Source organism: Patella vulgata, chromosome 3 (assembly GCF_932274485.2).
Source record: "Patella vulgata chromosome 3, xgPatVulg1.2, whole genome shotgun sequence".
Classification (NCBI taxonomy): Eukaryota; Metazoa; Mollusca; class Gastropoda; family Patellidae; genus Patella; species Patella vulgata.
In genome coordinates, this window is record NC_065881.2 from 78,016,052 (window position 1) to 78,041,103 (window position 25,052).

Genomic DNA, 25,052 nt, shown 5'->3' on the forward strand with positions numbered 1-25,052 from the left:
TAATTTGTCGTTCCGGTGGCGCTTGGATAAACTTCCGGGGAAAAAAAGATGTTTACGACGGAATACAATAAATGAGATAAAATGAATTTATAAACATTATCTTGGACTAAAAGGTGTTTTTTCATATCTAGAGGTCTAAATTATTGATTGAGAAATGAATACACCGGCAATGAAGAAGGCGAGAGAAGCCTTTACTCCAATAAGACTGGCTATTCCCGAAGAAGAAGAGGTAAACAAACTGAAAGTAGAATATTTAGATCCTGTTTTTTGAACTGTAGTCTTGTTGGGTTGACCAGAAATCTATTGATTGCATTTATTGTCATGTAAATAATTGCCTTGATCTTCAATTATTATAGGTGTTGAGGGTACGTTGTTTTATGGGAGCCATGGTGGCTCAGTGAGTAGGGTACTGGCTTGTTAACCTGGAGGTTCCAGGTTCGATCTCTGCGTTGGCCGAGAAAGTTGCTCGGGATGGAGGCCATGGCAAGGAACAGCGTCTAGTCTCTAGTCGCTTGGATGGAGAGAAAAACTGAGGTCCTGTGTACACATTGGCATGCATGTAAAAAAAAAATGTCAGACAAAACCGATAAGACAATGCGTAAGAGTAGACCAGGATAGAGCAGAAAAGAAGGACACTAAACCACATTTCATTTGTTTCTATCATTTTATCCTATTTTTCTGTTTTTGTGTCTTTCAGGAACCTTTGAAGATACGGATTAGAGATGTAAATCCTCATATTGTGTGTTCTCTATGTGCTGGTTATTTTATAGATGCTACAACAATCACAGAATGTCTGCATACATGTAAGATTTTTTAACATACATTATTGTTGACAATAAATAGGTCTCATCAGATACATGTACAGCGAAAACTTGTGCCGAATAGGCCTAATACGTTGATAGCCTTTTATTTTGGTCACAAGGATTTTTCTAATTTTCAGAAGTGGATTTTGCAAAAAGGGTTCAAATTAATTTCCAACTAATTCATGTCTGTACTATGGTTGAATATTGTTAATCTACTAAAGATTTGGGTTCCTGTAAGAATTATGAAACAAATGAAACTTTGGATTGTTTTAAATTAATTATCATATTAGAGATTTTGAATCCCTTGTAACTTATAATATTATGAAAATTGAATCTCTAAAAGGAGTATCAGTTCGAAAATGCTTCAGTTTCATTCAGTACTTACAAAGATATGATCAACTGAAAATATTGCAACACTCTGCATTGTTTGTTGATAATATAAAAAACCCAGGAACACCTATAATCTTTTGATGGGCCTCTTTTTAGTGCTATTGAATCAAGCCAGGAGATTATCTACTGTTCATGTTTTTGTTTTCGTATTTAAATGTTAGATAATCAATTTTAGCACACATTAAGCAGTGAAAAATTAGATACTATCCGCAAGTCAGTACGATAAAACACATAATCTCGATTATCCATTTCATGATTAAATCATGAATGAAAATTGAACAGCAAATCGGATCCTAATCGAGTAAATATCGCATGCTAACATTGACATCAAGAGTTAATTATGGTCTGGATAAGTTAATTAATGTCTAATTAATAATTTAGATAACATTTCAGGCCTGAAGAAAGACCTGAAATAGGCAGATTTAGCTCTGGCATAATGTATGTTTAAGTTAAGAATTTACTCAAAATTGTTCACCTTAATTTAACCCTTTATAAAACTTTTCTTATTGTAATATATCAAATACATCAATAAGAAACTATGTGCAAAGTTTTGTGTTTCTGGATCAAAGATATTTCTCATAAACAGTGATTGAAAGTTGAGTAAATTCTTAACTTAGTCTGATAATGCTTTTTGAACTCGGGACCCATAAGAAAAATCCTGGCAAAACTAACAGTTAATGTCAGTTTTTATATGTATTTCAGGTGGAATATTAATTGTTATTATTTCAGACTGTAATTTGATTTAATTACTTTATTTCAGTTTGTAAAAGCTGTATTGTTAAATATCTTCAAAGTTCTAAGAAATGTCCACAGTGTAGCGTCAAAGTTCATGAATCTCAACCAGTGTTTTTTCTCCGACCTGATCGAACACTACAAGATATCGTATATAAACTTGTACCTCATTTATTTGAAAGTAAGTAGCAAGTGGTTTTTCTTCATGGGTTCTTCTTTTTTTTCCTATATACTATACCTCGCTATAGACAGGGCAGCGTAACTGCCCAGAACATACAACAGAAAACCAGTATATAAAAGTGAGTGGCAAAGGCCTTCATAGTGTCATTGAGTCAAGTTGTATTTTTTCAATCCCAGGCTTGTACAGGACAAGGAGTAGGTTCACCTGTTCAACCTCGTGGGTTTTCACTGAGTCCTCCCACTGCTAAAAACTCCTACACATAAGCAAATTATTGAAATAAAATTGTACCATGTGTTAGTTCTGAAATGACCTTGTTTGTGTCAAGTGTTCAGTCCGATTTCTTAGATACAGAGCATGTACCATACATTTCACATAAATCGTGATGTGATTTAATATATATTTTTTTGGGGGGGGGGGAGATGACCGAATGGTTAGCACGTGCGCGTTGTAACATAAGGTCTGTTATTGAGTCAACTGGTGTGGTTTCAATTCGCTGCTTGTATGTGACAAGGAGTAGGGTCGCCTGTCTAACCTCGTGGGTTTTCTCTGGCTCCTCCGGTTTCCTCCCATTGCTAAAGATCCCCCTACGCACAAGCGAATTATTGAAATGAAATTGAACCATATGTTAGTCCCGAAATGACCTAGTTTGTGTCAAGTGGATGTTTAATCCCATTTCTCTCTCTCTTTATAAGATATTTTTATTATTCATGGATGAGTAAAAGACTGTTAAGTTATCATCATTCCTTATCTAATCTATACTAATATTTGTTTCCGTTGAGGGTTGGCGGCTACACTAGGGCTGTCTCTAGGCTGAAATGTGGTGTATATAGGTAGCTTGGACCGGGGAGTAACATAGGCTAGGTGGCGTTGGGCTTCCGGTTTCGGAGTTACGGGCACAACCCGGGTAGCGCCGGCTTATCCGCTAGTTACATAGATAAATCTTGTGAACTTACACAAAATAATTTAATGACTGTTCATAAACCTCTTTAAGAAACTATTCAGATGTATTTGAATTTTTCAGATGAAGAAAAAAGGAGGGAAGAATTTAATAAAACAAGGAATGCGAACCAAGAAAAACAAGGTATACTATTAATGTGCCGTAAAAGGGGTTGAAATTAATTATTGGCTGAGTGGCTGATTAGAATTGCATAGGGGTTTACAAATTAACATCAGACGTTTCTGCACAAACTGGACATTTTGCCCAAACAGCGGAATTTCCGCTTCCTATTTATCGAATTCAATCTGTCAAGGCTCAATGGATCTGTTATGTGCACGTCGATGAGTATATGCTTTTACTAGCCAGGCCCTCTGTCCCGCACCACTGACAAAGGGCGGGGGGGGGAGATCAGGCTCGTAGATCCTGAGGACCTTTCTCGTCCTTCGTCTGGATGGATTGTGGGATATCCTGATTATTGAGTCAGCGCCATATACCTACTGAGGCACAAGTGGCTTCTTAGAATTTTAAGTCACTGATAGTTAGGTCATTTTTTTTTGTTTTTTCATTTAGGTTATTTTGTTTTTCATTTTGTGGAGTGAGGTCTGTGTCATTACAGGTTCGGGACTGTGCAGTGCAGTGGATCCATTCACTTGATAATTGTTGTTTGTTTCCTGCCTTTGTATTTTGTCTTTGTCTTGTTAGTTTTGTTTGTGTGTAGTGCAGTCCTCCTGTATTACTCTTACTAGGTTATCAGGTCATTAGGAATCCAATACATCAGAAAGTAGAATATTCTTTTAAATTCCTAAAACTGGAACTATTTCAGGAGCAGAACAAGTTGGATTGGCACCAAGATTATCAAGTATTATAAACAACCCACAAGGTCATATGTATAAATATGATGAACAGATCTGTTTATGTCTTGAAAGATACAGGTAATTTATTTATATCATTTCTCTTTTCATAAATTATGGAGTCTGATTTTCATCTCTCTCTCTCTCTCTCTCTCTCCCAAAGGTTACAAAAATGTTGATTCAGGAATTTGTTATTTATTATGTTAACTCTTCTACAAAGCATTTAATTTAAATAATGGTATTGTTTCTCTGGGGCTTTATTCATGGAAACTTGAGCTAAGATATTTGAAGAATGCAGCCTATTCATTGGCTAAGAGCTAATATGTGTAGTTTATTTTGACCCTCAACCAATGGAAACACTGCATTCTTTAAATATTTTTGATTTGAAAAGGGAACTTGAACTATATTCATTCTTTCTTTATGGTACTATGCAGCTGGTTGTCACAGAGTGCTATCCTAGCTGACAGATGTATTTCTAAAACATTTGTTTGTTTTATCTGTGAATGCTTATATATACATCGTATCTGTGTTCCTGTACTGTCTGTTAAGTTTGTAATTTTGGGTGCAGTTATCCTTCATCATCTAATAATTAACACTGATATTCATTATTTGTCTATAGTGCCATCACAGAGTGCCACCCTGGTTGACAGATGTATTTCTTAAACATATTTGTTTGATTAATCTTTAATTTTATGTGAATATTTATTTAATTGTTCTGTCTATTTTGTGTTCCTATATTGTTTGTTAAGTCTGTGTTTTGTTGTGCAGTTATCTTTCATCATCTAATAAAAAAGACTGGTATATTGATAGATACTTCAGTCCAAGTATTATATCTGTTTTACTAAATGAATTTAAATACTGATAAATGTTGATTTTTTTTTTTTCAGTCCTCAGAAAACACATTTTAATGGCCGTTGGATTCAGCTGCAGCCATTAGAGAAGAAATTTGTTCGTTGTTCAATCCGTGTGTTAATATCTCATATAAAATCCATGTTGTATAAAAAACTACCACTTTCTAAAGATATAAAGGTAAAACTTAAAATCAAATCATCAATCTATTATTGTTAAAACATACACAAGACACAATCATACAATCATTGCTTTATAAAGTCTCCGGTTTCCTCCCACTGCTAAAGACCCCTACGCGCAGGCAAATTATTGAAATAAAATTGAACCATATGTTAGCCCCGAAATGACCTAGTTTGTGTCGAGTGGATGTTAATCCCCATCTCTCTCTCTCTCTCTCTCTTTTAATAAAGTCTAGAAAATGCCTTTGAAATATCATTCAGTAATAAAAAGTAGTTGTATTTAATTGGGGGGTTGGATGGCCGAATGGTTAGCATGTGTGCGCTGTATCATAAATCTGTCATTGAGTCAACTGGCATGGTTTTGATTACCTGGTTGTATGTGACAAGGAGTTTGGTCGCCTGGCCAACCTTGTGGTGTCCTCCGGTTACCTCCCACTGTTAAACACCCCTACGAGCAAGTGAATTATTGAAATAAAATTGAACGGTATGTTAGTCCAGCAATGACCTAGTTTGTGTGGAGTGGATGTTAAAGGCTCTCTCTCTCTCTCTCTCTCTCTCTCTCTCTTTGTATTTAAATACTAAAACAGTTTACAATTAAACTGCAACTCCCTATTGTGTGTCACCTGCTTTCATCATGATAGCGTCATACAAATATGGGAAGCATCGGCTCTTGTCTAAATGAACAGAAATATTGTCCGAAAGCCTCTGATTTTATTAAAGTTATTGGTTGGTACCCCACCCTGTAATTCACGTCAAACTTGAGGTTGTCTCTTCTCTGGAGCCCTCAAATCTCAAATTCCTAGATCAAACTTTGATATCATTGTTTGTTATGTTTCTATCTGTAGTTAGAGGTTTTATATGGTGATATCATTGTGTGTTATATTTCTATCTGTAGTTAGAGGTATTATGTGGTAGTGAAGAAATGCAGGACGAGATGTCATTAAAACAGATTTATCTTATGAACTGGTACACTAGAGTAAGTTAACATTAATATTTCTTAAATAATTCCTTCACACACAACAATCACGCCTTGTGCTCGACCAGTTTTTATAATCATACTTTTAATTTTTCTAAAATTAAACCTTATTTAGACCACAATCTATATAAATAAAATCAAAGATGTGTGTATGTTCATTGCCGTGTTCCACCCCCACATGTGTAGTATCAAATTAACAAGCCTGACATGTGACTGTTGGAGCTCTGGTTCCGCGCTCCACCTCCACATATGTGGTATCAAATTAACCAAATTGAGTCTGGTGCAAATTTTCATCCCGTCTGAATTTGGACCTAGGGCAAATTGGGCCCCTGGCTAATTTTGGGCCCCGTGCGAATTTGGACCCCAGACGAATTGGGCCTCTGATGAATTTGGGCCCCAGGCTAAGTCGGGTATCCTGCTAGTAGTAATGGACAGAAATTTTATATGAGATGTAGCTATGTTTTAAATGTTATTTTAAGATTTTTTGTTTTTCAGGAAACACCCATGATATTATTTTATCGATTTAAAGATACTGATTTAGAAGCTAACTACGATTTTACGTGAAATAAGATAAAACTCTGGATATAAAATAAGGAATAGCAGAAAGCTTATCTTATTAATTATATGCTTCACTGTAAATAATGAATAAGCTTAGGTTTGGAAACTGGCCATGGTCTCTTTCTTTGAATGAATGAATTATCATTTTCCGTACCAGAATGTCATTGATGTTTGAATAAACGCACAATTTGGCATTAGAAAGTTGTGAATTCTTTAAAAATAATATTTGTTCAGTCATTGTTTTTTCATTAAATTGAATATGTAACATTGTGAAGTTGATATCGTTCACTTTCTGTCATTAACAGATCATTTTATATGTGTAATGTTTATAGTCAGTTTAAAGTGGTTAATAATCAAACGGTAGTCATCAAGTAGGTGTTATGTTACTAAGGTGTTAAGTCCAACACTAATTAACGATAATATTCTTTAAGTGGCATTTAGTAACTGGGCAGATAAATAAACTATAAACATACTTATGGAAAACAGCTACTGATTTATTTAGGCGACGTTTCGAAGAGTATTCTCTCAACGTTTTCAAGCTTGAAAACTAGAATATGTTGAGAGAATGCTGATCGAAATGTTGCCTAAATAAATCAGTAGCTGTTTTCCATAAGTATGTTAATAGTTTACTATTTAATGATATTACCTGTACACTACTATTGTTACTAAGGTGTTAAGCCACTAATTAATGATATTACCTGTACACTACTATTGGTACTAAGGTGTGACTAAGGTGTTAAGCCACTAATTAATGATATACACAACTATTGGTTAGGTTTGTGTATTTAATAGTAATGGGTATTAGAATTAATATATCCCACCTTCACACTTTTACAACTAGTTATACACACCTGTTAATTAATGACTACTCTATAAAATTTCAAACAACTTTCTTTACCTAATAAATGATATACACAAATATTGGTTATGTTTGTGTATTCGATAGTGATGGATATTAGAATTAGTCATATTTTTACACCAGAAGTGGCACCTTTTATAGCTAGTTCACACCTGTTAAATGATGACTATTGTATAATTTACTAACAGCCTTCTGTCCATATTGATAATCTGTTTAGAGTAATGATGACTTGTGTAAGTGAACGATATTGTTATAAAAGTGTAAATAGTTTGAAAAGTTTAATGTCCTTTGTTTTTGTGTTTACATATATTTTATGTTGTTACAATATAATTGTAAATGTATGATACTATTTTGGCAGCTCTATAGAAAACCTTGTGAACACGATAAGCTACAGTTTTAACAGATTTTTTTCTGATTCAATGTGAAGCATCTCCCCCTCCTCCCTGAGAATTTGTTAAACTGAGGTACATATTTTTGCAAATTATTTTTGCTGGTGATTGGGGTGGGTGGGGGTTGGATGCCAATGGGCCGTAATGTTATACACAAGGAGGTTGTAAAATTTTCATTTCTGATGGATATCATTCAAACAGTGCCCAATGTACTAAAAGATCCGTTGACCGTTGTATTTCAAACAGTATTCGGGACTGCGGCCGTTTTTGCATGACTCTCCACCAAACTTTATGTTCTAATTGTAAATAAAAATAACAAACAGTATATTAGTCATGTCGCATTTTGCCTTATTAGACATATCTCCATCATTTCTTTGAATTTCAACTGAGAAAATTTATTAATACATGTGAAATGGGGTTGAACGACCTACTGTTTTGCACCTACTGTGTTAAAGAAGACAACATTAATACATGTATATAAATATAAAATGGATTTATGGCATAATTTTGTATATTTTTTTTGTTGTTGTAAGATATGTTTTATTATCTATTATTGCTGAATGGGAGATCAAGGAACAGACAAAATACTTATGTCAATGAATAGAAGATCAGAGAACAGGTGTCAGACCCCTATCTATGATTGGGAGATCAGAGAACAGGCACAATACCTACTGTATATGAAGAGCCCCGGGGAAGAACGATCTATGTCACCTTTTCAATGAACCCCAGTTAATGGCGCCATCTGGTAGCAAATTGTATAAGCTTTCTGTAAAACAATTAATTTCGGTAAAAACAATCAGAGTCACATCGAACCAAGGCCCGTCTGAAATGGCCTCCCGGACAAATTGACCTTAATTTGGCTGAAAAGTGGAAGTCAGTTGTTGTACTGGTAATTATGATTCGTATTAAACATCATTTTGAAGTTGTAATTAAACCCACTCATTGTTCTGTTCGCGTCAAGCATTCTGTCCAAAAGTCTGTTTTGCCTTTTTATGCGAAAAGACAAAAATGTGACTTAGATCGTTCTTCCCCTGGACTCTTCATATGTCAGAACCCTATCTATGATTGGGAGATCAGAGAACATGAAAAATACCTCCTGTATATGTCAGACCCCTATCTATGAATATGAGAATACCTACATCAATACCTATCCACTTGTTTATTGTTTATTGAAACATGTAATAATGATGTAATGATTGTTATATTGTGATTAAAATACTTATAATAACACCTCCTGTATTTAAATATAAACTTATAACACCTCCTGTATTTAAATATCAACTTATAACACCTCCTGCATTTAAATATCAACTTATAACATCTCCTGTATTTAAATATAATTCAGTTGGTCAACAAGAGCAATATTGCATCACAAAATTAATTGAACCAAAAGGACAACGAAGACATAAGAAATATACCTGGTAAAAAAAAAAGAGCACAAAATGTCATCAACTGATGGATATTTAATAAGAGAGAGAAAAATGGGGTTTAACGTCTACTCAGCACAAATTAGGTCATTTCAGGACTAACACATGGTTCAATTTTTTTTCAATAATTCGCTTGCACGTAGGGGTCTTTAGCAGTAAGAGTGAACTGGAGGACAGGTAACAGGTGACCCATACAAGTGGGGAATCGAAACCACGCCACTTGACTCAATGACAGACCTTCTGATACATCAGGCACATGTTGACCATTCGACGGATACCAAGTGGGTAGGATGTTGGCTTTGCTAACTTGGACGTCCCTGCTTTGGCCGAGAAAGTTCATCGGGATTTTCCGCATTTTTCCACCTTGTCCGTGTTGTAGGACAGAAGGCCTGGCAAGGGCAACGCATAGTCGTCGGATGGGATGAAAAACCAAGGTCCCGTGTACACATTAGCGTGCAAGTAAAAGAAACCTTGACAGTTGTAATTCGAAATAAGAGTAGGCTGTAGCGCCTCTGCCAAGGCAGAATTTCCCTCAGAGCACACTACATGGCATATGCCCATCTTCATTAGCCCAGTAGGACGTTAAACTCCATTACATTTCATTTTCGGATCCACAATATGGCAAGAACAGTTGTACTATTAGAAATAGGATGGTGAACCTAAATGCCCATTAAAGTTAACACCAGCTGTTGGGCTGTTTGCTGTTTTAACAATAGATGTAACAGACTGCGATCAGATAATTACATTATACCAAGGACATTGATTTAACATTATGTTAACCACCATAGATTATTGTATTGTTTTAAAGTGGTTTATGATGATGCTACTGGGGGTTTAATTTCCACTTGACACTTTTATTGTTTTTAAAGTGGATTATCGTGGTTCATGATGTTGCTAATTCTGTGTTAAAGAGATGGAGAGAAATGTGGTTTAACAGCCACTTGAAACAGCCGTCTACACATAGATATGCACGTAAAACAACCATTGAAGATGGAATAGGAAATAAGAGTGGGTTGTAGCACCGCTGGCTGGGAAAAATTTCCCTCATAGCAAACATAATGGTGTATGTCGGTCCTTATTAGCCCTTAAGGAGTAGAACAGAAGGACGTTAAACCCCATTTCATTTTATTTCAGTAAACAATAAAAATTAGTACCAGTAGGCCTATATTGTAATAATTGGTTTATTTACAAAAACAACACATGATATACTCCATCATATACACATATATACATATTACTGGTTCTATTGATAAACCTGTCTATACATCTACATCATTCTTAAAGGACAATATTGGTGTCATTCATTATCACATATGTGATAGAACTGGTTAAGCACGTTCCAAATATAATTTTAACACAAAGATTGTTGCTATTATCGATGCGTTGTGAAGCTTTCAAGAAAGGGAAGTCAGTTATATAACTTATATAGAAGGATAACTCATGTTTTCCTTTTGCATTTGTCACTTCCCTTTTTTAAAAGCTTCATAACGCATCTAGCATCTATCGTAGAAATGATCTCTGTGTTAAAATTATAATTGGAACGTGTTTAACCAGTTCTATCACATATGTGATAATGAATGACACCAATATTGTCCTTTAATTTTACAGTTCTACTGACAGACCTATCTTAACATCTACGCCATTCTCATCTTTATAAAACTTATTGAACAAATTGTCATTGGTCTACGAAATTCAGTTAGCATGAAAAAGATGAATGGGGAATGATATATTTTGAGTGATTTCATGAAAGGGATTTATAAAACAATACAATTATATTGTACTTGTATTAAAGATACATTATGTAAGATTTAGATAAGAGCTGGCAGTTCTCACTATAATAGTTAAAACTTAGATAATGTAAAGGAATTATGCTGAAAATTTCAGTCAAATTGCTTCACTCTAAACCGAGACATTAGTGATTGGTTTTTCAACCTAGACTCGGTCATCATTACTAAAGTCGGTACGATAAAAAACATAGTCTTGATTATCCATTTTTTGATTTAATCATCAATGGGCATTGAGCAGCGGATCGGATTCAAATCCTGTGACAATCCGACACATAAGATGGCATCGAGAGTTGATTAAGGTCTTTTCAAGTTAATAAATGTCTAATTAATAGTTTGTATAACATTTTAGAAAACATTTCAGGCCTTAAGAAAGACCTGCAAAAGCCAGATTTAGCTCTTGCATAATGTATGTTTATATTACATAGGACACAATTCTATATTTCGACTAGCATTGTTGGATGAAGACTAGAGAAACCCATTCCAATTGTCATTGTTAATAAATGATAACCGACAGACGAAACCAGGTCCAAATGTCATTGTTAATAAATGATAACCGACAGAAGAAACCAGGTCCAAATGTCATTGTTAATAAATGTTAACAGACAAGAGAAACCCAGATTCAAATGTAATCGTTAATAAATGATAACAACAGAAGAAACCAGGTCCAAATGTCATCGTTAATAAATGTTAACAGACAAGAGAAACCCAGGTTCAAATGTCATTGTTAATAAATGGTCATGGCTCAGTAATCAACAGCAATTGTATTCCATAGAATTGTGTCCTGTATATCCAGTTCAATTATTACAGGTCATTAAAACAAGATATTAAATTAGATTACATATATTCAGTGTAAAAGCAGATAAAATGACTAAATAATATATGACACCCTTTCCACAGATGAGATTTAATGCTCTTATAAATATGGCAGTTTTCTACTTACTTGCATTGAAAAGCTTTCCCAATATATACCAATATATATACAAATACAAAATGTTTTGATTTATATTTATAAGATATGTGTATATACAGTGTCAATTCTTAACGTCTGTCATTGAGTCAAGTTGTGTGGTTTTGATTCCAAGCAGGGTTGCATGTCCAACCTCGTAGGTTTTCTCTGGGTCCACCCACGATTTTATCCCACTGCTAAAGACCCCTACATGCAAGCGAATTATTGAAATAAAATTGAACCATGTTACTGTTAGTCCCAAAATATACTAATTTGTGTTGAGTGGTCGTTAAACCCTATTTTCCTCTCTCTATTAAGGCTGTGTTGCCCTACTTTTACTTCTTCTAAGTATTAAATCTTTGTCATTTAGTCAAATTTTAGAATGTAGAAAAGAATGGAATAGACATACATTATAGATAACATTAACATTTAGAAATAACCATAAAGTCTTAAGAGTTACAAATTATAAAAGTCTATAATAAAACATAAATATGCATTATGTAAGAACTAAATCTGACTATTGCAGGTTTTTTTTATTATGGCTTCAAATGTTATAAGGGGGGTTGGATGGCTGAATGGTTAGCGTGCGTGCGCTGTATCATAAAGTCTGTCATTGAGTCAACAGGCGTGGTTTCGATTCAACGGTTGTACGTGACAAGGAGTAGGGTCGCCTGTGCAACCTCATAGGTTTTCTCCAGGTGGTCCAGTTTCCTCCCACTGCTAAAGACCCCTATGCGCAAGCGAATTATTGAAATAAAATTAAACCATATGTTAGTCCCGAGATGACCTAGTTTGAGTCGAGTGGACATTAAACTCTCTCTCTCTCTCTCTCATGACAAGACTATAATCAACTCTCTAGATCATGGGACAGTGGAGATATACACAGACTGAAATTCGATCGCCATTTAATGATTTAATTTAAAGATAGGTTGCCAGGCAATGAAACATACGCCCACAGCAGCTAAATCGTTCGGGCAGTCAACAAGAGTTGTCGCATATTTTTACTTTTTTTGGTAATGAAACAATTATAATACACTAAAATCTGATTAAGGGCAACAACTGAGAAAACCATTAGAATTTGTTTGGTTTTTATAAACTTCTACCCCATGCTAACGTTTTGTATACAAAACTTTTAATATCATGGATTTAGCTGTTCCAAGTCATAAAAATTCATTGAAAATCAATATACTCGTTCCTCTCAAAATCTTAAACTCTGTGTATCAATCTGAAGTCAATCGGATGATAACTTTAGCCTTTAGAGCGTCACAAGATTTTGCAAAGTGATCAAGGGCCATAACTTTGGCAGTAATTATAGAATTCTTCGTCTCATGATCCTAAACACTGTGTATAATTTTAAGATCAATCGGATATTAACTTTGGCCTCTAGAGCGTCCACAAGATTTTTCAAAGTGATCAAGGGCCATAACTCTGGCAGTAATTATCGGAAATCGCTGAAAATCAATAGGATTCTTCGTCTTAGACCTTAAACACTGTGTATAAATTTAAAGTCAATTGGATATTAACTTTGGCCTCTAGGGCGTCCACAAGATTTTTTGAAGTGATCAAGGGCCATAAATCTGACAGTAATTATCGGAAATTGCTAAAAATCAATAGGCTTCTTCGTCTCATGACCTTAAACACTGTGTATTAATTTAAAGTCAATCGGATATTAACTTTGGCCTCTAGAGCGTCCACAAGATTTTTTGAAGTGATCAAGGGCCATAACTCTGGTAGTAATTATCGGAAATCGCTGAAAATCAATAGGCTTCTTCGTCTCATGACCTTAAACACTGTGTAATTATCGGAAATCGCTGAAAATCAATAGGCTTCTTCGTCTCATGATCTTAAACACTGTGTATAAATTTAAAGTCAATCGGATATTAACTTTAGCCTCTAGAGCGTCCACAAGCAATTGTGGACGCCGGACCCACGACAATATACGACCACATTTAAATGTGGGCGTATAAAAATGGAGAAGCGAGGCCGAGTTTTGATTAACAAGTAACATTGCTATAATAATAAACAATTTATGACACATTTTGTCAGAACTTCAAATACTCATAACTTCACTCAGAATAAAGTAAATGGAATGAAATTTTCAATATATTAATTTTGAATTATCTATTTTGGAACTATTATAGCAAGAACGGCTAGCTCTTTATCTAAATCTTACATAATGCATCTTTAATTAAAGTGGTCTATCTACATTTGTCAGAAATATAGATCTGATAGAAAATGAATCCATGACGAACAGCAGCTTTATGTTAACTGTAAGAATACAGTTTGTCATTTAAAGACAGATTCCCTGTATCTGCTTTTGATTTTCGAAGACAAAATAAAGGCATCAATCTAAATTCTTCTTAAATTGTTATAATAAGGCAGTGAACACATTATTAAAGCTTCTGTAAGCCAAGTTAAAAACTGTAAAGATTAAAATAGCACTAAAATAGATAAAAACAAAACACAAAGACAGACATTAACCGGTATTCTACAAGGTTGTAAGACTAGCCTAAACATTCACTTTAAAATACATGTAATTAACTTCAACATCATCTCATTTTACAAGATATACAAGATATCAACCTAAACATGTATATTTATCTATATCTATGATGAGGGGATTCCCCAACCAATCTTTATTTATACAACATACGGCATATTGGACCCATCTAGAGAGAAGGGTTTCATATAGGATAAACTGTTCCCTAGTCCCATTCAGGTATCCAGAATAAAATATTGTTTATGAAAAAAATTTTTTTTTTTTTTTATGTTTTCCAGCTATTTTAGTTAACAATATGGGGGCAGTAATGGAGTAAACAAATATTTACATATTCCTCATTACATTCACGTGGTCATACCAGTGTTTAAAATTCAGCAAGAAAAGTTGTAAGCCAACAGGACCCACTGGTAGATACCATCCAGGAAAGTTGAAGGTCCCAACATTCACTTGTGGACCCAATAAATATTAACAAAACACACATACACTACCCCATTTGGGACCGTCATACCAGTTTTACAAATATATATCTATAACCGAAGATTTGAAGCCATCTAAATAAATAACATAACTATTTGCCCTGTTTTGAATTGAAGAAACAAACAATGTTTTTTTTTGGTAAAGTGGTTGACAAATAGTTACACATTGATGGAGGGGAGATGGCCTCACCCTGTGGTATTTTCTATATGGAATAGATTCTTATCGTCATTTACCATAACATTCATGATGTCATACCAGTTTTACGATTATTTATCTATAACCTTACAGTTGAAGCCATCTAAATGCTGCTGCTAATTGCCCTCTTTTAATATAAATCTTGAACCTATAAATATTTACAAACATCTGGAATAACTAATAATAATTTATATATTTATAAAGCCTGAGTAAATCTATTGGTAAATTATGTATAAAAGTATTAAGACATATATAAAACAACTAGTTTAATGCCATTTCATTGCTAAATTTCCATTTTGATTACTAAGAATCTTCCTAATCTATATTGCCCTTTTTTTTTTCTAACACAGCCAATAGTTAATCATGCCTTACTACACAAGCCTGGAAATATATCAACTATCTCAGACATTCTCAACTACAGATTCAAACTTTATCAGTCACAATCTATCTGGTGTCTGTCATTTAATCTGAACCCGACTTGTCTTCTATCAGTGTATTTATTGATAGCTTTAAAGCGAGAATTGCATTTTATTAAGTCATATGTTTAAAATATGTTAAAATAAAGCCATAAAATACATGGCATCCACAGAAATAAGGCATAACTTGTTGAATAATAATCCTAAATCCTATAATTCACTTGTGTCCGTTGAGAAATTGGCAAATATATCATTTTCTTTATAAATCCAACGTTGACTTTTAAGGTGTTATTATCACGTGAGCAAGCTTGAAAAGCCTCGCTCAACCAGGCATCATTATTCTTATCTGTTTAACCACAGACTTTGACAATCAAGACAACTCTCTCTTCCATTGTTTATACTTAGTTATTCAGTGAAAAGAAATCGATACAATTTCCAAATACCGTCGACAAGTAAAAATTATTTCCATTTTTTACGTGAATGATTTTTAAGTGCTAAAATGATTGCTCTGATTGTATAGTCGTGATTTGACAACCTATTAAGAAATAGATATAGAAATAATTATGTTTTGATTTTCTTAGAAAATATGCAATTCTCGCTTTAATAAATACAAGTTTTGTCAGGCCCAATCCCGTTATTTTATCCGACACAGATTTACTTTTTATCCGTGTTTTAATACATCTCTGGAACCAGATTCAATGGGGATGCTCGATTGTGAGGCTGGAACGTCCAGAACTGACAGAATTGCAATTGAGTAACATGAAATTCAGTCCTGACCACTGAGGTGGTGTGATTAGAATCATGACGTAATTGAACACAACAAATATGTTTCAACTGTCATGGTTGTTTGAGATATTTCCTTTTATAGTCGGTGCATGGGTTGTGGCCCAAAAATCCCTCTTTTCATTTGACTGTCACTATTTTGGGGGTTGAGTGAATTTAATTCCGGAACGTTCAATTGAGTATTCCCAAAATGTCTGGTATTGTTTCATTAATGCCCGAGATTTTGTCCAGTACGACTAGAATCATTATTTCCAGACCTGCATTACAATATAACCAAGTTTGTATGACTGGAGTGATAATGTAGCCTACCTTACAGCATAACCAAATTTGTATGACTTGTGTGATAATGTAGCTTGCCTTACAGTATAACAAAGTTTGTATGACTTACAATAATAATGAACATAGAAATTAAAGCAGTAAATCTTACTAGTTCTGCCATATATCATACAGAAAGTTTTTTTTCTAAAGTATAAAATATGACTATATCTATATTTACATATAGCAGTTATCTTACTATTTCTGCAATATGAAGAGTCCATGGGAAGAACGATCTAAGTCACATTTTTGTCTTTTCGCATAAAAGGTAAAAAGGACGAGAATGCTTGACACGAACAGAACAACGAGTGGGTTTAATTACAACTTCAAAATGATGTTTAATACAAATCATAATTACCAGTACAACAACTGACTTCAACTTTGCAGCCAAATTAAGGTCAAATAAAGAGTACGATGGACGTATTTGTCCGGGAGACCATTTCATTAGGGCCTTGGTTCGATGTGACTCTGATCGTTTTTACCTGAAATGGCACCATAACTGGGGTTTGTTGAAAAAGTGACTTAGATCGTTCTTTCCCGGGGCTCTTCATATATCATACAGTTTCTTTTAAAGTATAAAATATGATTATATCTATATTTACATATAATAATGTACATTATGTATATTAAATAATTTGAGCAGTTATAATTTAAAGTGAACTATGTGTCATAAGCTGGTGATCTGTGGTCTGTAGTGTAGTAATAAAGGACTATCCTGAAAAATACAAAATCAAACAACTTCTTGATCAAATGCTTTCCATAACGAGAACTATTTTGTCTTCTATCTAAAATATACCAAAATGTACAAAGCTTTTTACACGGACTGGGCTAATGAAGATGGGCATACGCCATATAGTGTGCTATGAGGTGAATTTTGCCCTGACAGTGGTGCTATGACGACCTCTTCTACCGATTTCCAACTGTAAGGAGATCTTTACTGTGCTGCCAATGGAGAGAAAGAGAGAGAGAGATGGGATTTAACATCCACTCGACACAAAGTCATTTCGGGACTAACATATGGTTCAATTTTATTTCAATAATTTGCTTGCACGTAGGTGTCTTTAGCAGTGGGAGGAAACCGTAGCAGCCAGAGAAAACCCTACTCCATGCCACCTACAACTGGGGAATCGAAACCACGTCAGTTGACTCAATGACAGACCTTATGATGCAGCACGCAGACGCTAACCATTCGGCCATCCAATCCTCCTGCTACCAATGGTATACGAAGACTAGACTCTATTCCTTGACAAGACTCCCGTCCTACATAACAGGGAAGGGGAAACCAGACTGGAAAATTTTGATAAACTGTCGTGACTGACATTGGATTGAAACCGATTGGGCCTTTCTGGTTAGTGAGCCAGCTCTGTACTCATAGTGCCATGGTGAAGACTGACTTTATTTGTGCCAGAATATGTACCTATTTTTTAACCTACTGTGTCCGGTTAAATCATTGCGATCTCCGTACTGTATATCACTGATTTTATATTTGTAATTCTCTTACCTTACTTCTCCATCTGGTCACCTGAACAAATTTTAATGTGTGATCTTTACCTAGAATTTCTTCATTACATAAAATATCTACCTGAAAACAAAAATAAAACCACATTACATAAAATATCCTCCTGGAAACAGAGAGAGAGAGAGAATGAGAGAGAGGAATGGGGTTTAACTCCATTTGACACAAACTAGGTCATTGTGGGACTAACACATGGTTGAATTTTTTATTTCATTATTCTACGCTTGGGCGTAGGGATCTTTAGCAGTGGGAGGAAACCGGAGGACCTGGAGAAAACCCATGAGGTTTACCTGGAAACAGAAATAAAACCGCACTATACTGATATCCTATGATGTTAGTGTTCAGATCATCCAAATTATCTGAATTGTTCAGGTCAGGTGATTGACACTCATTTAATTCAACAGGAACTTTATTCTTGATTCAATCCTGGATATTATCAGGATATCTATGTTTAGTAAACTTCTCTATTCTATGTGGCAATGGTACCGCCACTACAGTAAACCTTAAAGCAATTTGGACTAAAGCTGCTTATGGCACTCCTCCAGGAATAGAGTCCCTGACACTTCAGCTTCATAGCAGATACATCTCTTATCTCCCAAATATGATTGATAATAACATAGAAAAGTCTATACTTATGAGGTTCCTCCAGGATTAGGAATCCTGAAGTTTAAGCTTCATAAGTTTCAAAGATCCACCCCTTGTCTCCCATTAGTATAATAGATTGCTTATAACATAGATAAGACTGCTTATAACATAAATAAGACTGCTTATAACATAGATAAGTCTGCTTATAACATAGATAAGACTGCTTATAACATAGATAAAGTCTGTTTATAACATAGATAAAGACTGCTTTTAAATAGATCAGTCTGCTTATAACATAGATAAAGTCTGTTTATAACATAGATAAAGTCTGTTTATAACATAGATAAAGTCTGTTTATAACATAGATAAGTCTGTTTATAACATAAATCAGTCTATACTTACATCTTTATACTTGGACTGATTATTATAAATCTTGAGAGCTATGAACTTTTTGAGCTGTGCTATCGTAGCATGGGATGAGAGACGTAAAAATTTACGTTTTAAAGTTTTTAATTGACCTTTACACTCTAAACAAACATTAACTTGATCATCACTTCTATGATAATCTTTATCTTCAGTTGGTGGTGGCTCTGTATTGTTACTCTCATTATCATCTGATAAAAAAAAATAGTTGATTTGAAATATAAACACATATAGCAAATTGAAGAGAGAGAGGGAGAGCGAGAGAGTTTAATGTCCACTCAACACAAACTAGGTCATTTCCGTACTAAAATATGGTACAATTTTATTTCAATGATTTGTTTGCATGTAGAGGTCTTTAGAAGTAGGAGGAAACTGGAGGAAATCAGAAAAAAGCTACAGGGTTTGACAGGCGAACGTATGGGGTTGGACAGGCGAACCTACTCCTTGTCACATACAAGCTAGGAAATGATACCACGCCACTTGACTCAATGACAGATGGTATGAACTAAAGTGTGCGTGTTAGGCCATTCAACCACCCAACTCCACAGGTGAAAATAAAGTTATGAATTTAAATAAAGTTGGGTTTAATGTTTTCATTTTTAGCATCAACTGTGCTAATGGACTAAACTATGGCAAGTCTTAATGTTTAATTACCGAGTTAGAATTTTTGCATATCGTACTTTTAGTTCTAAATAAGCACCATTGGTGTCATGTGTGTTAACATTTAGATTTATATTGGTCGTTGATTTTGTGTAAAATGAACTCAAAAAGGATGCAAAAAACCTGAGCCTTACTTGATCCCTGGATATTGTTCTCTGGAAATTGTATTCCTCTCTTCTTACAAAATTCAATCTGTCTCTTTGTTTCCTCTAAAAACAACATCATAAATAAATTATAACGTTTATCATTAAAGCACATGACAGCCATTTGCATTTTTCAGACAAGATCAAATTTTTCAGGGCTTAAACTTACATTATGCAAGAGCTAAATCTGCCTACGTCTTCCTTTAGGACTTAAATGTCATGTAAATTATTAATTAGACATTAATTAACATGACAAGATTTAAAATAGATTAGAACGGTTCAGCCATTTAATGATTTAATTCAAAAATGGAGAAGCAAGGCTAAGACTCGTATGACCAGTACGGTGGTTACGATCAATGCACACATCTTGTTAAAACTACAATCACTGATAACTTCACACTCAATTAATTACTAATTGATCATTTCAAATAAATAATTAATTCAAATATTAATTTGTCAAGACGATGCGTGATCGTTTGATATATCCTGTATTGAAAGCTTATTAGTGACAATAAAAACATATTAAAAACATTAGCATTGCCAAAAGGATGCCTGATAATTCAAATCATCTATTTGAATAAGTATCAGATGGTTTATTAGCCTTTATACATACCACACTCTGTACACAATAGACGAATCTGCATGCGCTTAAAACGTCAAAACTAATTTTTAAATTATAAAACGAATAGTCTGAATATGTTCGGATAGTGCAGATGGATAGCCGAATACTAAAATATGTCGAGAGTTTCAACACTAACATGTCAAGTAATCTTTCATGATAAGATTTATTTTACTTACTTTCATAAAGATTTGGTACCAGTTTGTAAACAATATCTTGCATTGTTCGATCAAAACTAAAAAAGAGGAAACGAATAACATATATTAGAAAAGCAGGACAACCAGTGTCCTTTCAACACAATTCATCAGACTTTAACATTTATGGTTATCCTTATTTACTACAGTCACAGTGTCAAGCATGCAATACTAAGCACGATAATATTGGCCGAAGTGCAGCGCCCATGCTTACACTTCTAATTGCAAATGCTGAGGTTCCTTTAACGTGCATGACAAAGATGGTATGTGATATATCATTACGACCCTTACAAAATTTTTGCCATTTCTTGCCCATTTTGAAAAAATTGCGGAAAAAACACAGTATTGACGGGAAAAATCTAAAATTTCCCAGAATCATGAGATGGGACAGATGATTTCTGAAATTTTTTTGCAGAATGGAGCACCCTACTAACCATGGCCCATAACATCTATAAAGCATCAGGTACCTAAATCATGGTGTTGACTGCAGGCCTGGAAATAACAGTTTTAGATGTACCTGACAAAATGTCAGGCACTAATGAAATAGTACCGGACATTTTCAACTAAGTGCCGGACATGTATTAATAATATCATTAAAAAAGACAAATCAATGCCGGACAAAATGACAGGCACCAGAGGTTTTGTGCCTGACAAAGCCTGAAGTTGTGCCTGACATTGTCTGTGACCGGTGCCTTATTTCCAGGCTTGGGTGACTGTTATGCTGTATGTTATTCCACAGAAGGCAGATGTTGTTGTTGACATGAGGAGTCAATCAACAGTGCAGTATAGAGACACACCTCCTGTCCCTGTTAAGGTCATGTGTAGTAATGATATCTTACAATTATTATGCCAAGATGAACAAGGTACGTGTACTCTTTCACCGCAACTTGGGTATTTTTCAATACAATTGTCATGTGTACAATACAAACAGGAGAATTATGGCAGGAGAGTTAGGGCTTTTGCCTATTCTCCATTAAATTCTACGGTTCAATGGAAAGATATCCTAGAGAAATTATACTCTTAATTTATTCAATCAGATTAAAACACAGATCCTATTTTGTTTTGTTTTTATAGTTCAAAATTTCGTTTTACTTGTCTTTACTATACTAGGAGGATCTAGAAGAGTTGTTATCATTGACGTATTCCGGATGATGTGAGTGATTAGCCAATGAAATGTTCTGTTACGGCCAGTTCTTGGCCTTTTGATGCACGGAACTGTGGGTAAACCACTAGAAACACCAACGCTGATTGATTAATCAATGCCTGACGTCTTATGGTCAAAAGCCGCTCACGTTTGACCCCTGACGTGAACTCCCACTATAACTTATCAGATCCTTATGTAGTGTAGGCTATCGAAAGTATAAAAAAAACGAAATGAAATATAGATCTGTATTCTAATCAGATTGATAAAATAAATTAATAACATACCTGATATAGTTTAAAGGATAACTCTGGTGGATCACCAGATGACATTTTGGACATGTTGTGTTTTCTTCTAGAAACTTGACAAGGCAGCTCTTACAAACTACAAAATAAAAATACTATTATTATTAATATGCGTTTAACAGATTAAATTATACAGTATTTTAGTGTGTAGTATTTGCTCTCAGGAAAGTTTCTGATTTGATACTGTAGTGAAATTGAGAGCGAGAGAGAAATGGGGTTTAAGGTTCACTCGACACAAACTAGATAATTTCGGGACTAGGGTAACATGTGGTTCAATTGTATTTCAATAAGTTGCTTGCACATAGGGGTCTTTAGCAGTGGGAGGAAACCGGAGGACCCAGAAAAAGAGATTGGACAGGCGATCCTACTCTTTGTCATGTACAATCGGGGAATTGAAACCACACCACAAAGCGCACATGTTAACCATTCACCCCCCGAGGGAGAAAGAAAGTTTATTACCAATCCACTGCCCTTATGCTTGACAAATGGGGACCGTCTCGTGTAGGCCTACTTATAATTCCACTGCCCTTACCCTTACCCTTGACTACTCCCTCTCCCCCCACCTCTTGCATACTTACAAGTATGAAGACATTCTGTTATAGTTGTAGCATCTATTAGATAACCTTTACATAGATAACATGTTATATTAGGATTTACTGTCTTTAATCGAATCTTTCTTTCCATCATTTTGTCATCGACACATCTAACATCCGATGAAAATATACTGTTAATAAAAAGAAGAAACTTTTAAAAATAACTACAAGCGAAAAGGTTTTCTATATACCCGTAATAATATACATAGTAGTCCATGTAATAAAGTAGTGTCAGGTTTTTTCAGAACAGAGAATTTTCTAAATTTTTAGAGTAAATACATGATTTTGAGTGTCCTGGAAGACGATCACAATCAATGCTTACAAATAATTGCATTGATCAGAAATCGGGGGGAATTGGCTTTGAACCAATTCTAAGCACCGGTTGCTACAGAACAAACATATCATACATTAATTTTTTAAATTCATCAAAGGGTGCCACTGTTCAACTTAAACTGCACAAGCCACAGTGCCTGTTTACGCATGTGGATGGATATGGATGGATTACAAAAATATTACATTCAAAATTTCAATCCAACGTGAACCGGTCTGATCTAGCTAGACACTTTATTTTTACCAGTAGGTGAATCTGGTTGCCACAGTAACAGTGTGGCACTGTTCAACTTAAACTGCACAAGCCACAGTGCCTGTTTACGCATGTGGATGGATATGGATGGATTACAAAAATATTACATTCAAAATTTCAATCCAACGTGAACCGGTCTGATCTAGCTAGACACTTTGTTTACGCATGTGGATGGATATGGATGGATTACAAAAATATTACATTCAAAATTTCAATCCAACGTGAACCGGTCTGATCTAGCTAGACACTTTATTTTTACCAGTAGGTGAATCTGGTTGTCACAGTAACAGGGTGCCACTGTTCAACTTAAACTGCACAAGCCACAGTGCCTGTTTACGCATGTGGATGGATATGGATGGATTACAAAAATATTACATTCAAAATTTCAATCCAACGTGAACCGGTCTGATCTAGCTAGACACTTTATTTTTACCAGTAGGTGAATCTGGTTGCCACAGTAACAGTGTCCCTTTAGCATTGAATATACTAATAATGATTGGAGTTTTGTCTAGTCTTAGTTCAATAATACTTAGAAAGGCTGTGTGGTGCCCCTTTAATTAAATAATCATTTATGTTTACATGTATAATATAAACAAACATCACAAATCTTTGGTTTGAATAAATGTAGACTAGGCCTACCTATTAAAATGGATTTAATGTAAGCAATGCATAACAATAACTTATAACTATGTATTACACATGTATATGCCTACTAAATTACACTAAACTTAACAGTATAATACTGCACACTGATGTGAATTACGAGCAATCGGTGTTGGGTCCTGTCTGAAGCGAACAATGAGAACTGCTATCTTCAACACGATAAATTTGGACCAAAACCACCGCCCGGAAATATCGTTTTTACATATTCAAAAAGCTTAAATACTTACCTATTCAAATATAAATTTACACAACGACCAAGAAGGCGATAGTAAAGAAAACCAAGCGTTTAAAATGGTCTAGACATTTACACTCAATGACAGCGGCCATGTTTTGGTCACAGTGAAGCTTCTGAGTTTGAGCGACTGCGCTGATTGGCTCAATGGGATGGGGCTGGGATTCAGGAAGAGTTATCCCTACAAAAGCTTTTCATTTTGTTACAGGCAACCATGTTCCGCGTAAATATCTGTGTCAAGATTTAATTCATTTCTTCATTTGTATTTTTGATGTAAATCCCTAAACCTTAAATGTTCTAAACATTTTTTTAATCCGATGGATTATTGATGTTATTGTCAATACAAATAAAAGTAAAGAGAGATAACTCCATTTTAGACGGAGGACCCGCTCGAGTTTGCCGAAGACCGCTTAATGTCTTTGCTTGTTCAATTTATTAAGGATTCACAATAAAAGGCAGATAAATGCAGGGATGTGAAGCAAACCCCTAGATCAGCGACAGATTCAGATATTTAGAGGTCTTACCAAGGCTTAAACATTGAGGCACAGACATGATTATGCTGCCCTCTATAATATGTAGGCCAAGGTCTATAATGTATTGCAACCCCCCCCCCCCCCCGAAAAAAACCGGTAAAATAAATATTAAAACATAGATGAATGCTGAATTAAGAAAAGTCTTTTTTTTCTATATTTTCATCTTGTATATATGCATAAGTGTTTTTTAGTCATTTATTGTAGGGCCCCTTTTTGTAAACTTGGTTCATTTGCACCATGGTAAATCTGGCACTGGTAAAATAAATGTGTCCTCCTCGCCTCTCCCCTCCCCGGTCTTTTGTTGCCCTAAGC

The 25,052-nt window shown here is 34.8% G+C and overlaps 2 protein-coding genes across 2 annotated transcripts; one reads left to right on the forward strand and one right to left on the reverse strand.

Annotated features, from left to right (window-relative positions):
• The first annotated feature begins 25 nt into the window (after nucleotides 1-25).
• On the forward strand, nucleotides 26-8,979 carry LOC126816870 (polycomb group RING finger protein 1). The gene is made up of 8 exons (XM_050543665.1): nucleotides 26-229; nucleotides 698-803; nucleotides 1,954-2,106; nucleotides 3,128-3,187; nucleotides 3,867-3,975; nucleotides 4,782-4,923; nucleotides 5,818-5,898; nucleotides 6,394-8,979. Exons 1-8 carry the CDS (start codon nucleotides 155-157, stop codon nucleotides 6,460-6,462), a joined length of 795 nt encoding a protein of 264 aa, XP_050399622.1. The 5' UTR covers nucleotides 26-154; the 3' UTR covers nucleotides 6,463-8,979.
• Nucleotides 8,980-10,296: 1,317 nt separating this feature from the next.
• On the reverse strand, nucleotides 10,297-24,309 carry LOC126816871 (polycomb group RING finger protein 3). Its single transcript, XM_050543666.2, has 8 exons — nucleotides 24,203-24,309; nucleotides 22,715-22,860; nucleotides 22,119-22,215; nucleotides 20,676-20,731; nucleotides 19,869-19,943; nucleotides 19,054-19,265; nucleotides 18,052-18,132; nucleotides 10,297-17,265 (listed from the first exon to the last, which is right to left on the reverse strand). The coding sequence occupies exons 2-8, from the start codon at nucleotides 22,821-22,823 to the stop codon at nucleotides 17,218-17,220; spliced, it is 678 nt and encodes a 225-aa protein (XP_050399623.1). The 5' UTR covers nucleotides 22,824-22,860; nucleotides 24,203-24,309; the 3' UTR covers nucleotides 10,297-17,217.
• Between the last annotated feature and the right edge of the window lie 743 nt (nucleotides 24,310-25,052).